The sequence below is a fragment of the Pinus tabuliformis genome, chromosome 8 (genome assembly GCF_031772625.1).
Source record: "Pinus tabuliformis cultivar Carrire ecotype Pingquan chromosome 8, CPIR1, whole genome shotgun sequence".
Lineage (NCBI taxonomy): Eukaryota > Viridiplantae > Streptophyta > Pinopsida > Pinales > Pinaceae > Pinus > Pinus tabuliformis.
This window is the reverse complement of record NC_142294.1, coordinates 603,935,856-603,950,710: the sequence shown is the minus strand read 5'-3', so window position 1 is coordinate 603,950,710 and position 14,855 is coordinate 603,935,856. Positions and strand designations below refer to the sequence as shown.

At 35.9% G+C, this 14,855-nt stretch overlaps 2 protein-coding genes across 7 annotated transcripts in view; one reads left to right on the top strand and one right to left on the bottom strand.

Moving 5' to 3' along the window:
• The window catches only part of LOC149236939 (uncharacterized), a 32,153-nt gene that overhangs the window by 2,054 nt on the left and 15,244 nt on the right, over positions 1 to 14,855 (top strand). For 3 of the 6 annotated variants that reach the window (XR_016246260.1, XR_016246261.1, XR_016246259.1), the window contains exon 2: positions 6,229 to 6,324. The exons of 1 other annotated variant lie outside the window; for it this stretch is intronic. Coding sequence is in view for 2 of the 5 variants with exons in the window: in XM_089372536.1 (XP_089228662.1) it covers positions 10,550 to 12,403 (1,854 nt within the window). In the remaining 3 variants the exon portion in view is untranslated. Of the gene's footprint in view, positions 1 to 6,228; positions 6,325 to 10,386; positions 14,738 to 14,855 lie in introns of those variants that run through there. 2 more of the 6 variants (XM_089372536.1, XM_089372535.1) reach the window with 1 other exon arrangement.
• Positions 2 to 2,550, bottom strand: LOC149236940 (CBL-interacting protein kinase 32-like). Its single transcript, XM_089369079.1, has 5 exons — positions 2,478 to 2,550; positions 1,290 to 1,435; positions 1,080 to 1,151; positions 501 to 554; positions 2 to 395 (listed from the first exon to the last, which is right to left on the bottom strand). Exons 1-5 carry the CDS (start codon positions 2,548 to 2,550, stop codon positions 255 to 257), a joined length of 486 nt encoding a protein of 161 aa, XP_089225205.1. The 3' UTR covers positions 2 to 254.

The window sequence follows — 14,855 nt, the reverse complement described above, 5'->3', positions numbered from 1 at the left end:
TTCTCTTTGATACTGGCATCACTAACAATGTCAGTGTCATATTCTGTAGGTCCAATAGGTCCAAATTCTCTGTATAAGATCTACTATGACTATTTATTTTCTGCAATGTAATTTAAATCTGAGACAGAGAGCCAGGACTGTTACCAGTTTCCCCTTACGGGCAACAGAAATTTCAGGGTTCCCTATTTTTTTTCTATTTGACACACTCAAGAGTTTTGCAACAGAATTTTTGAGGTTCACCATAAAGTTGAAAGTCATTTTGAGTATACCTTACGATATTCTTCAATTTGATTAGAACCTTCAAAGGGACAGAAACCTGCAAGAAGTTCAAAGAGAATGACCCCACAAGACCAAATGTCTGCTGCCCTTCCATCGTACTTCTGACTAACAATTACCTGCCAACCATAACCAATATGCTAGATTGATAAAGGAAAAAGACCTGTGGTGTAATTCCCATACTATCTCTAACAAATCCTAGATGAAGAGTTTGATTTGTATACCTCAGGGGCAATATAATTTGGGGAGCCACAATATGTAGAAAGTATAGGATCTGTCTGCACAAAGTGTGTATAGACACAACATTAGGATCTAACAGCAGTTGAAATAAGAAAAGGGGATATGATTACATTATTAATTTTAAAAATTCCTTGTCAGAATTTTGGAAATGGGTTTGTGATCAAATGTTAAGTTGATGCCTTTCCTAACCACAGCTCTCAGAATCCATTCTGAACTGAGCAGACAGAAATGAAATGAAATGAAATCAATCTCCAGTACGAGTAATAATAGGATGAATGCCTAGGGCATCCCTTCCATAAAAGATAAACAGAGACCCGCTGATGTTGCTTTTATGCCTGGACCGAATTTTTCTATCTAAATCTGAATTGAAGTTTTGAGTTGCATATCAACTGGTCGCTCTTTTGCCCCATGTGATAAGCATACTATTCTCTGTGTTTTTTAGTTACAGGTAGTTTAGGTGGGTGAACAGGGTTTCCGGTAGTTTAAATAGGTGACTGTGATTTTGAAACGTTAAACCTTTAAGAACTCATGGTCGGTACAAAAGCATTATGCAAATACAATACCTGGTGCAAGATACTCAGTCCAAAATCAGACACCTTCAGATTGGCTTTCCCATCCAGGAGTAGGTTTTGAGGCTGCTCACCAAATTCGAAACCAATTTAACATTAAATCGTATCTTAGCACAGAGCATTATCAACTAAAATTACATAAGCTCTCATTGGGTTCATATACAAAGAGCAATTTTCATAAATATTGAAAGTCAAACTGCATACCTTGAGGTCTCTGTGGTATACATTTCTACCATGACAATAATCTACAGCATCTATAAGCTGATGAAAATATTTCCTGGCCTCTTCTTCAGTTATTTTCTGAAGATAAGCCTGTACAAAAGCCAGCAAATCATAATGAGATTTTTGATCTCCATATTAACCATAATATTATTTCTATAAGGTGGTCAAGTTTATGTATCTCAACTTTCCTAAAAGTGTAGTCTAAATGTTCTAATTTTAGAACTTTCACTGGAATAATTTCCAGTTAGATTTTGGCGGAAATCTATTCAGAAAATTGTTGGAATTGTAGATTTGAATTTTCCAGTTAGATTTTGGCGGAAATCTATTCAGAAAATTGTTGGAATTGTAGATTTGAATTTTTGAATCTGTGCAATTTGAATGTTCCAGAGATTTTTCATGTTGCTGAATCCATTTATTTATTCCAAAATGTAATTTAGACTCATCTTTTCTGAAATTCATATGATAACAATAAACAACTATGTCTAACAACACTGTCAGTTGACAAAATAGAGAAATATTTATGTCATAGAAATAATTCCAAGATGCACAAATTTGTTGAGTCTTTGCAATTTGAGTGTTCAAGGAGTTTTCAGGGTGTTGAATATATTTATGCATTCAAAAATGTAATTTAAGCAACAAAAAAAATAGAGAATGTCATAGAAATAATTCCAAGATGCACAAATTTGTTGAGTCTTTGCAATTTGAGTGTTCAAGGAGTTTTCAGGGTGTTGAATATATTTATGCATTCAAAAATGTAATTTAAGCAACAAAAAATTGTGATATCACCAACAATTATATAGCTGGATTCCAAAAATGGTTGACAGAATAGTCCAAGATAGAACATTTAAACTTATCATCTCTAAAATGCCATATGATAACAATAAACAACTATGTCTAACAGCACTGTCACTCAGTTGACAAAATAGAGAGGTATTTATGTCATAGAAATAACTCTAAAATGCAGAGAGTTTAGGCAAATCTGACTCAGGGATGGGCAATTTAGATGGGCATAATGTGAAAGGCATGTTGTAGAATACTGCTAGTGAGAACTCTTTTCAAATTTTTTGCACGAAGAGAGGGAAAGGCTGAGCAACCAGCATAATCACACCACAACCAAACTATGTTAGTAAAAGACACCACTCACTTACAGAAATTACATTACTTATGTACAAACAAAAACGATCAGTGAACTTTGTTGGTCTGAAATTAGTTGCAGCACACAAAATGAGAGGACCTCGGCCATGATAACAACTCACAATTTTGTCAGACAGGTCACCCCCCTGTTACATATTCCATGACTAGATAAACCTTCTTCTTGCTGGCTATAACCTGCATTTTACCATTAAAACCAATGATCAGAATCTCAATTTGCACCCCATGTCATTATTCCATAAGTATTATATTTATCCTCAATAATGAATTCCAAAGAATTCAAAAGTTTGTTTTCTTGTTCAACCAACGTTTAGAAAGGCCCTGTTTAGAAAAGTTTTTGTTTGGAAAAGTTTGCTATTCCATGGAGTCATTTCAATTTTAGAGTATCAGAATATCAATCCACATGCAGAACATGGTCTTACCCAACATGAAATGGGGGTATACCTCAGTACTAAAGGAGCCCAACGGCAGGGGGCGGGACCTAGATTTGTTTCACATCCTGTTAAATTTTTAACACAGAAACAAAAACAACATGGGCCCTAATGCCAAAGGATAATTCTGGCAATGTGACACTATATTCTCCATCTGCTGCAGAATATCCAGCTTATAAGAATCCCCTACGACACACTTAAACAAACCCAAATTTCATAAAGGGCAGTACGAAAAGAAAAAGCAGCATGTCTTGCAGTAATCGAATCACAGACATTAAGATCAACCCCAGACCAAGGTACTTACTTTTCTTCTCTGATCTTGCTGCATAGTTCTTTGTCTCTGTTCACTTTTAGATCCACGTTGTATTCTTATGTCCTGATACAAGGCCAATGCCTCAACTATCTGCGAACCTTCCTGGAACCGTGATTGCTTTTGTTTGCATAGATTGAAGTAGAATTTTTAACCGGACTAGCCTGATGATAATGTTTTTAAATTCTCTCTGGATTTCATTCTTTTCTCTCTCTTCTTAGTCCGCTCTTTCTTTCTATGTAGTTTTCGATCTTTAATCCTGCTCTGTTCTGTTCTTTCTATGTAGTTTCTTTCATCGTGAATGATACTAAGTTTATGTTTCTTGAATTAAAATAGTTGAATTAAAGAAACCTCCATTACTCTCAAAGCAAAACCCAGTCCATTCATCTCAATTTTATTATTCCATTTTCCTTCTGGTTTCCTCGGCTCTACAGTTTCTTCTTAATTCATTTCAGCCGTTATAATCTCATTGAATTAAAATTATTCGCTCGATCCGTTTCATTGTTTTATGTTGCATCGTATGAAGCAGAGCAATACAAACCTCCATGGGCTTCAATTACAATTACAATTCTATTTCCTCTGAGCAAATATTCCTCTCCAAAGTATTCAGGGGATCCGTTCCAGTGTTTTATGTTGCATCGTGTGAAGCAGAGCCATACAATTACAATTACAGTTCTATTTCCTCTGAGCTTTACTCTCAAAACACACCCCAATCTTGTAATATTCCTGAGTATTTCGTAAGTTTCCAAGGATCAACCGTGGAATTTTATACTCCGCAAATTTCAACTAGATATTCCTAACTATTTAGAAAATAATAGCCAGTGATTTGCAAAGAGGAGTTCTCAATAATAACTAGGTATGGAAGAAATTATGAGTCAATTTCAGTAACAATAATGAATAATTCTTCACATCTAAAATTTAAGTATAAATCAAATCTTTTGGCATACTGACTTTTCTTTGATGTTTTTTGTAGTGTGTTCTCGGGATTTTGATTCTATAGATTATACTATTCCTTAATTTTTAATTGTCAAATAATTTAGAATATTTATAAATTAATAAAATAGTAAACATTGTTCTTGGAGCTGGACTAGGAGAAGAAAATACATAAATTGGAGAATTCCATAAATACATAGAAGAATAATTCGATTTTATTTAATAATTATTTTTTTCCAACCTTCTAATAACTAGAATGTCAAACCACAACAAGAATAAGGTATAGGGTATTTTCAATTAATATTTTCAGTATTTTATGTTAAATATCTCAAAGCCACCTGCCTTTACTTTGTCATAGATGTAGTTTGTATCCATCCTCTAAGCTCTGCTCTTCATGGAAACCTAATCCTTTCATTTCAGTTTTAGTTATGTTAATATATTTAACACTGTAATGATTTAGTTTTATGAGAGTGGTTTTTACTAATTTTCTTAGTTGGGCTGAATTTATTATTGTAATTTTATTGTTCCAATTTGTATTTCACTCCTTTCAGATTATTACATTTATTCATTGATTTAGTTTATCTTTGTGAAAGTTTGTGGTTTTATTTAAATTGGTTTCTTACTTTTACATTTATATGTCTGTGAGTTTTCTTTCTCAATTAAAAATATAGTTGACTTAACCTATGCCTCTCAGAATCAGTTTTGGATGGGCCCTCCAATTATATTTTTAAATTTTACAAATATATTTTTCATTTAGAAATATATTTTTTATTTATGTCTTATAAGATATGGTACATTTAAATTTTTAGATTATTGGATTTCTCTAAATGAATTTCAATTATATTTTTATATTTTACAAATATGTTTTTCATTTAGAAATATGGTTTTTATTTATATCTTATAACTTATGTTACATCTTCTTTTTACATTAGTATTGTGGTTAAATTCAATGTATTTTAAATTGTATATTCATACATTTAATTTATTTTAACTAAATTTTGTTATATTTGAATTTTTATTAATGGTATTTAATTTAATTTGTTTTTGAATGATTTCTTTATTAATGTTGTTTAGTTTAATTTAATTTTTCAAATGATTTTCAAATTTAAATATTTAATATGTTATTTAAGTTCTGCACTATATTTATTAATGGTACAATGATGTATGATATATTTTTTTAATTAAAATAACATAATGTACAAAGGAAAATGTTTGAATTTATATAATATAAAGTGATAATGCTCTTAAATTTAAATATTTATGATAAAATTAAATTGTAATGTAAATATTCTTTAAGATTGCTTTTGAATATATATTTTATTAATCACACTCACACTCACACTCATATATATTCTTTTCTTATGAGACCAAGAATCAACTTGTTATATTTCTTCACTTCTTATGTTAAATCTATTGTTTACTGCAACTTTGTGATTGATATCAAGCAGGGGACAAATCTTTGAATGGAATGTTCGTAGATTTATTAGTCCATTTTTTTGCATTTCAATAATGGGTTCGAGTATGGAACAAAAATAATGGGTTCCAGTATGTAACAAATAATGAAATGATGTTCTTTTGGTGAATTGGCATCACTAACTGGAGAACTGGATGAAGTCATTGGGATTTGTTCTTTGCTCTGAGCCTCATTTTGCAGCTTTGGCATTTTTGCAATCGTGCTTACATTGCGAATGAGAGATTTGACGCCCCCCTGATTGTCTCACTAAGTTTTCCATTCGTTCCAAGGGCTAACAGTCAGAGAAAAAAACAACTTGCTTGAAAGCATAAAGTGTTTTTCATATATTTAAATTATGTATATTATAGAAGTAAAAGATGAATCTTTTATCATATTGTTCAAGTTCCTTTGGAGACGATGCTTAATAGTAAGTGGGTATTATGGTATACATTTTTATTTGTTAGGACACCCACATTAGTCTAGGATTTTATAACATAAGAAAACCTTTAAATCCCTGCAAAACCTTCCTCGTGAGGATTAGCTTGTGTGGATTATATTGGGTTTTTTCCCCGCATAAACTATTACTTTGCATAACACTATGCAGCTTATGTTGGTTACTCACGCAGCAATGTTAAAATACAGATACTTTGCCTTGGCCTACTCTGTTTTGTCATTGGGTGATTCAACTTTCAGCGTTGAAGGACATTTCTGGACATTTTCTGTATTGCTTCATCTCCGGTAACAACCTTAATCTCCTTTCCAAGTTTTTGCTTCATTTCTATTCCATCCATGGACCATGCTAGAGAATCCTCTTCCATCAATTGTACATTAGCCACTGAGCAGCTACAGAGTCTTATAAATTTGATTCAAAATTATTTCCCGATTGAAATGATTTAGTTATAAATATGCTTTCTTGATAATTTAAACTTTATTCCTTTGTGTTAAACTAATGCAAAGTGGTGCCATCGTGACTGTCTTGTTTCTAGTGAACAGACTCTAGAAAATCTTAGTTAAAAACTTCAATAGCTTTGCTTATGTCTGTCAGAATTCTGGAATAGTCATATCCCTGTATTGATATTATATTCCACTTGGCATTTTTTTTGTCATCCACACATTAAGAAAGCGGAAAACAAATACATGCATGTACATTTACATTTAGAATGCATGCGGAAATTGATTTAGGACTTAGCGTGTTCTCTCTGCTCTATGTTGAAACAATTTCACTTCTCTTTCCTTAGTAGCTAGGATTTTCACTGCAAAAAGAAAGTAAACGTCTGTTTATCATCTTAGATTGCATATTTAGGAATTGTATATGTACATCACGTGATCAACCTTAAAGGTAAACTTCTTAAGTCACTTTCATTGTAGGTTGGGTGATTCCTCCTCTTTGAAACGACAAGTGCCAGTACGGACTTATGCTCCCACGTACCGTCGAGTATATATTGGAAGACCACAGTAGGCTATATCCTTTATCCTTAGGAAGCCGTGTTTGCCGCCCTATCGATCGCAATGCACTGAACACAGCATTCGAGAAGATTGACTGCCGTACCATAAAAAGTATTCTGCAGTTTTGCGATTGGTTTGGTAATCCCCCTGTCTAGATATCCAGAGTAGTCACTTTCGTTCTTTTCGGACTCCTTAAAAGAAAAGGACCATTTGAGCACTTGTCACTTCAGGCTCATTAAAAATCGAAGGCGACTAGAGTCATCTTTAGCTTTTTCTCGACTCTTAAAAATTGAAAAAGCAAATTGTGTCAAAGCATCATAAAATTTATTTAAATCGGAATAACCTCACTGTTCCCTCGTTGGTCTTAGGGTGAGAAAATGGAGTCCACCAATCAAGCATTTCCCCTTGGGGGAATCCTACTCCCTTTTCCTCTAGGGGAGATGTTGGTGCACCTCATATGGCTACATTGTCCCTTCCAGGGCTTGCAATTGGCCTGCCAGTATGGCTTTTCTCGACCTCTGTCATTCAAAACACCGTGACTCTTGAACAATCAACTCAGCAACTAGATGATACTAGAGTTACCCAAATCGAAGGCGACTAGAGTCATCTTTAGCTTTTCCTCGACTCTTAAAAATTGAAAAAGCAAGTTGTGTCAAAGCGTCATAAAATTTATTCAAATCGGAATAACATCACTGCTCCCTCATTGGTCTCAGGTTGAGAAAATGGAGTCCACCAATCAAGGATTTTCCCTTTGGGGGAATCCTACTCCCTTTTCCTCTAGGGGAGATGTTGGTGTACCTCATATGGCTACATTGTCCCTTCCAGGGCTTGCAATTCGCCCGCCGGTATGGCTTTTCTCGACCTCTGTCGTTCAAAACACCATGATTCTTGGGCAATCAAATCAGCAACCAGATGATACTAGAGTTACCCCCAAACCTTCTACTTCGTTTGTTTCTCCCTCTCCTTCTTCCTCTTTGCTTGGTGGAACTATGCTTCAAAAAAAATGATCGTATAAAAGTTGTTGTAATAAATATCTTTCTTCATTATGTTTACAAGCTTGGATGCCCACTCATTTAGAAAAAAATTGAACATGCTTCTTTCCCTTTGCCCTTTAATTCATATTTTTTCAAGTAATGCTGTAGGAATGTAATGAATTTTAAACATCTTACGCGAAGAAAACAACATTTTGTGTTTTGTTTTGCACCAGAAAATGACAACAAACCTTACTGAAAATGCAATTTCCTCAATGTTATCTGGATCAACTCAAATTCAACCATACCTACAAATTGTTGAACTTGAACCAATACAATCAATGCAAAATTCAACTCCACGATATCGTACTGCAATTTCAGATGGAACACATAAGAAACACATCATGCTTCCAAAAGATTTCAATGATCTCGTAGCAATAGGCTTGCTACAAAAGGGTTCTGTTATAAATGTTAAAAGTTGGACTACCTCAGCTATCGGTCCATCAACGTAAGTTTGTTATAAATTTCTTATTTCAAATTTAACATTTTTTATTTATACCACAACCGCTTCTAACAATTATTCCTATGACTCTCAATTGTCGTGTAGGTCTATAAAGCTAATAGACTTTGAAATATCTACTTCATTTGCACCCTTAATTGGCAATCCAAAAACTATGAATATCCCCATCACATCTGATGAAAACACTCCATCCTCATCGGACCCACAACCTTTATCAAAAAGACACTGCCCTCTTCCAACTACTCCAACTCCGTCCGTTCTGCCAGTTCAAATTCCCATCAAATCATTAAACCCTTACCACTCAAATTGGTGCATAAAAGGATACGTCCAAAGGAAAACAACTCTTCGACAGTTTCAGAATCAATACGGACCCGGTAAAGTGTTTGGTTTTGACCTGTTCGATACAGAGGGTGGAGAAATACATATTACATGTTTCAACAATGTCGTAGATTACTTTTTCGACAAAATCCAAAATGAAAATGTCTACATTGTCTCTAAAGGGAATGTAAAAATGGCTAATAAGCAATACAACCACTTGAACAATGACTGGGAAATTTTGTTGAATGCAACATCTACCATAGAACATGTTGCCAACGAAAAAAAACATAATCCAACAGTGCGATTCAATATAAAATCAATTAATGATATCAGAACAACAAACGTCAACTCCATTGTTGATATTCTTGGTGTTGTGACAGACATTTCCAGTGTATGCACTATACGTAGAAAAGACGGCTCTGAAGTCAATAAACAAACAGTACAGCTTCGAGACATGTCAGGGTATGACATAGATGCAATCTTTTGGGGAGATAATTTTAATGACGTGTCACAGGAAATCTCCTCCCTATGTGCTACAGGAAATAACCCCATCATTGCAATCAAATCTGCGCGTGTTGGAGAATTTAATGGAAAAAATATCGGCACTACATCGAGATCCATTATTCTTGTAGATCCTGACATTGAAGAGGCCCATGCGCTAAAGTCGTGGTTTAAAAAAGAAGGTTCGACTGCAGCTTCTACATCTTTGACAACAAGATCTCCTTTTGGCCACCAACAAAAGAGAATAACAATTGCTGACATTTACAGTATGGATTCCTTAGAGAAACCAACATTTTTCCAATTAAAGGGCACAATAACAAAAATTGCGATGGATAGTTTTTACTACATTTCTTGCCCGTCGATCGTTGGTGGGAAAAAATGCATGAAAAAACTTATTCCACAAAATACAGGGATGTGGTTCTGTCCAAAATGCAACTCTGAAGTAAGCGACTGTGATTACAGATACTTATTGAAAATCGACATACAAGATCACACTGGTGAATTGGCTTCAGCTGTTGCTTTCGAAGATGCGGGATCTACAATTCTTGGAAATAATGCCAAAGACTTCTATTTATTATCTTCAGATCCAGACCTGATCAAGGAAATTGTCTCTAGAGCTCTATGGACAGATCATATCTTCACACTATCGGTGAAGACAGAAACTTTTAAAGAAGTACCACGATTGAAATGCGTTATCATAAAAGAAGAAAAGCTGCATTTCACGACAGAATGCAACAACATCCTTCGAGAAATCCAGCACATCTCGACATTGTAGATAAATATTTCGAAATGTATTCCTTGCTTTTTGGCAATTCCTATTGTCCAATTTTATAAATACAACTTTACAAGATATACTGTGGCATGCCTTCTTATGAAATTTTCTTATATACCATTGAAATGAGTATTTGTTCTCCATTGTACCTAGCATTGTGTGAGTAGACAAATTCACATTTTTTTTCCTTTTATCAGCTTTACATATGAAACTACCTACATGTATACAGAAAAAATACTAATATGTTGTTTCAAAAACATTACTCAAATAAAAAATTTCACATAAAACTATTCGGTACTTGGATTTTTTTCCCTTCTTTCGCTTTCGCTTGCATTTTTTACCCTTCTTTCGCTTTCATACAGTAGCATGGTTGTTGTCTCCAAATAACATTCTTCTTTTCCCCTCTCTTGCTTATAGGTACCATAAATTTTGCGAATGTCTTCTTCTTCTAATAATGAACGTGCTCGACGATACTATGCAACAAATAAAGAACGAATAAATGCACGGCGTCGTGAGCTTTACCAAGCAAGAAAAGACATCAGAGAATGTCAAAAACACAAAAAACAGAAGGAAAACCAACCTTCCTCGTCTGAAATGGCCCACCCTGAAAACAATCCTCCCTTGCAATTATCAGACTCTTTATCTTCTCAGCAAACCTCTCAAACAAATACATCCATTACTCATTGCCCTAACCCCTCCTTCGCACATGCTTTCAACAACGTTTATACTAATCAAGCACATCGAGATTTTCGTGCAAAGATTGATAAACTTCCACCTAAATGCCCATGCTCCATTTGTCTTGAATCATATCCTGGAATACATATCCGCAATTCCAACCACATGTATTGCTGCTCCAGATGCGTCTCTGAAACAAAGGGTCATCGCTTCTCATTATCAAACAACATGGACCCTGGTCCTCAACCAGCTACCCTTACATCTCTTTCACAGATAGAAGAAATGCTCATTGCTAGGGTTAACCCTATACTTCAAGTAACACATGCACGTGGTGGCCAGTATAAATACAGTGGCCACACAATTTGTTTTCCTCAAGACATTACAAAAATCGCAAACATGTTTCCACGACGTGTTGAACACTTGGACATCCTAATTGTCACGCGTCATAGTAATGACCATAAGGCTTATGATTTCATTGTCAGTAGACATCGCATTCTCGCTGCATTAGAATACAAATTGGCGAATGACCCATACTATAAGAATGTTCGTATTGATACCAACGCACTGGCATCCTTACCAGCAATCCCCACCGATGTCTCCTCCTCCCTTCACCATTCCAATACTACAGAAACCACTGTCTGCCTTCCACTTGAACCACCCCATGAGCTCACCGAAGATTTCACAGACCCATCCGTAGACCAAACATCATCGTTCGTCCCCATCATACCTGATACAAATACAGAAATCCAAGAAATCCGCCGTTATTTGCATGCTTACAACCACCAATCTGATACTACAATTGAGTGGCCAACAATTGGTTTATCGCCAGTCAATGAATACAACACAGAAGGTCTACTCTCTATGGCTTTCCCTGCCCTTTTCTCGACAGGAGCTGCAATGCCGAATCAGCCAAGAATGAAAGCAGTGCAGCTACATGAATATGCACTTCATCTCATACGTTGCTACGATAACAGATTTGGAAAGCACCCACGCTTTCGTTATTACATATATAATCTCATGATGCGGCATCACAGTCAAGCAACAACATCGATTTTTGTGAAAAAGAACATCACAGATAACTTTCCAATATCTATTCAAGATCTGAACATCCGCTTAGAACAATTTCCAGATGAGCAGTTGGCAGAGCAAGTCATGCGATTCGGTAGCTCTTTACGTGGAACAAGGTCATATTGGCACAAGGCTAAAAATGAACTAACGGACATGATATCTCAACTCGGTTGCCCGACGTTCTTCTTCACATTGAGTGCAGCTGATACAAAATGGCCTGATCTTCATGCAATCATGCCCGGATGTCTTCCTTCTGATATTGCAAAACAACAAAAGTGGAGAAATGATAACATTATCTCTAACCCACATTTAACATCACTATATATGCACCATAGATTCACAGCATTTTGTGAGATTATCTTAGAGAAACACTTGAATACAAAAGATTACTGGTACAGGTATGCATTCTACCACATTTTTTTTTTCTCCAAGAACTCTAAACAACATTCCTCACCTATTGCAAAATTATCTTACAAAAACGCATACTTGATAGGTATGAATGGCAACATAGGGGATCTGCGCACATCCATGGTTTCCTTTGGATAGAAAATGCACCTGATATGGAAAACCTCAACTGGGAAGACACAGAAGCAGTTGATATTACAAGGCAGTTCTTCGACAAATATATTTCCGCTTGGAACCCAAATCCCAAAGACCCTTGTCTATTGTCCACACCGCAAATCTTCAGAACCAATCCTTTCAGTGACTATGAACAACTCGTCAATTGTGTTGAACATCACACAAAATGCTCAGAAAGCACGTGCCTAAGAAAAAATGGATCTGCACTCCAATGTCTTTATAAAGCACCGTGGGAATTACATCCAAAATCGGCCTTATTCATTGATTGCAATGGCCAAAAAACATACACATCTGCTCGCAACGACGATCGACTCAATAGCCATAACCCTACCATCCTATCTATTTGGTGTGCAAATGTTGACTGCCAACCAGTACTCTCCATACACGTTGTACAAAAATATATCGCCAAATATGCATCCAAAGCAGAAAAAAATCTGAAAGCTTCCACCACATGCTACGTAGAATTGTCCTGGCTTCACCCACTGCTGACCCAGCAACATCCGCATTTCGAAAATTTCTTGCAGAAACCCTTGTTGATCATGACATTGGAGCACAGGAAACCTGCCATATGCTGCAAAAATTGCCATTAACATTATGTAGTCGACCATTCATTTCTTTAAATGTAAACCAAAATCTGTCACAAATGATACCTCAACTATAGATGAAACCAATCCAACAGACACCATGGAAATAAATGAATGGGAATTACTTTCCCAATTACACCCTACAAATGAGCTTCTCATAAATGACCTTGACATGCTTGGTCTTCGTGGCTTTGATGACACCCATAACTGGAATCATACCACTATCCCATTGGATCTACAAAATAATGCAATACAATTCATTGAGAATAGCCGCTCCATCCACCGCATTCTTCAAACACATCAACATATCTTGGCGACCCTTACTACATTATCTCCAATGCAAAGAAAAACTCTAAATATTATTTCTAGTCATTTTGCTAGGAAGGATTATTTACCCGCTCTCAGAATGATAATTCAAGGCACTACTGGTACAGGAAAATCCCTCCTTATTAATTGCATCAAAGATATGCTCATAGGCCTAGCAAGCTCAGAGCCTTCACCGATCATGCTCCTCGCCCCTACAAGGGTTGCTACCTTCAACATACAAGCATCGACAATCCATTCTGCTTTGCACCTTCCTCTAAAGGATCTTATGCCCTTAGAAGGTAATGCTCTTGCAAAATTCCAAGAAGAACTCAGGCATATAAGATACATACTAATCGATGAAATGAGCTTCATTGGGCCAAAGCTTCTCAGCCATATTGATGAACGTCTTCGGGAAGCATTTCCCCACCAAAGAAACACTCCTTTTGGTGGCTGTTCCATGATATTGGTTGGTGATCTCGGTCAGCTACCACCCGTCAAAGACATACCTCTATATGTAGGGACGAGCCACGGAAGCGCACTGTGGAACACCTTCATCGCAGTCATCACATTAGACACAATATTTCGTCAACAAGGCGATGACATCGCACAGGTTACTTTCAGGAACATTCTCCAGAACATTATAGATGCAAATCCAACAATCAACGACTACAACGTACTCATGTCACGCACAGATTCCTTTTTATCAGAAGAAGAAATATGTTCATTCCAGGATTCCATGCATCTATTTCCAACAAATGCTCAAACAATGGTCCATAATAAGCAAATGATGAAATCTCTAAACACTCTTATCGCAAGATCCATTGCTGAAGATGACAACACATATTCCAGTATTTCCTCTGAAGACGAGCAACTTGAGCGAATTGTATTACTATGCAATGGCGAAAAAGTTATGTTGACTTCCAACCTTTGGGTTTCAACCGGACTTGTTAATGGTTCCCTCGGAGAAATTGTAACCATCTTTTACAAAGAATCAACTGCACCACCACAAATTCCAACATTTGTTGTCGTAGATTTTCCCAAATACATTGGGCCTCCTTGGGATGAAAGAAACCCCACTCACTTGCCTATTCCAGCAGTAAAAAGAAATGGACGTGCACAAATTCCACTGAAGATGGCTTGGGCTTTAACCATACATAAATCTCAAGGTATGACACTTCCAAAAGCAACAATTGACATTGGAAAAACAGAACGTCAAGGTCTCACATTCACAGCTATTTCAAGAGTGCCTTCTCTACAAGATCTCCGGATTAACCCCGCATTCAGTTTCGATTGTTACAGTAAAATCAAGGACAACAAAAACATTGCTCGCAGAAAACATGCAGAAGACATTCTCCGTTCAATGCCGCCTCCAGATAATCTGCTCCAACCCATACTTTGACATCAACAAAAGGTTTCCTCCATTTATTTACCTCATTCTATTTCATAACATACTTTTCATATCTTTCAACAACAACCAACTTTAATCAATATTAGTAAATAAGCAAATATTAGAATGTCTTTATATTATC

Coding starts and splice junctions, on each gene's coding strand:
- LOC149236940 (XM_089369079.1), bottom strand. CDS start 2,550: ATGGCCGAGGTCCTCTCATTTTGTGTGCTGCAACTAATTTCAGACCAA. Junction 1,152..1,289: donor TATACCACAGAGACCTCAAG/GTATGCAGTTTG, acceptor TTTGGTGAGCAG/CCTCAAAACCTACTCCTGGA. Junction 396..500: donor CAAATTATATTGCCCCTGAG/GTATACAAATCA, acceptor TATGGTTGGCAG/GTAATTGTTAGTCAGAAGTA.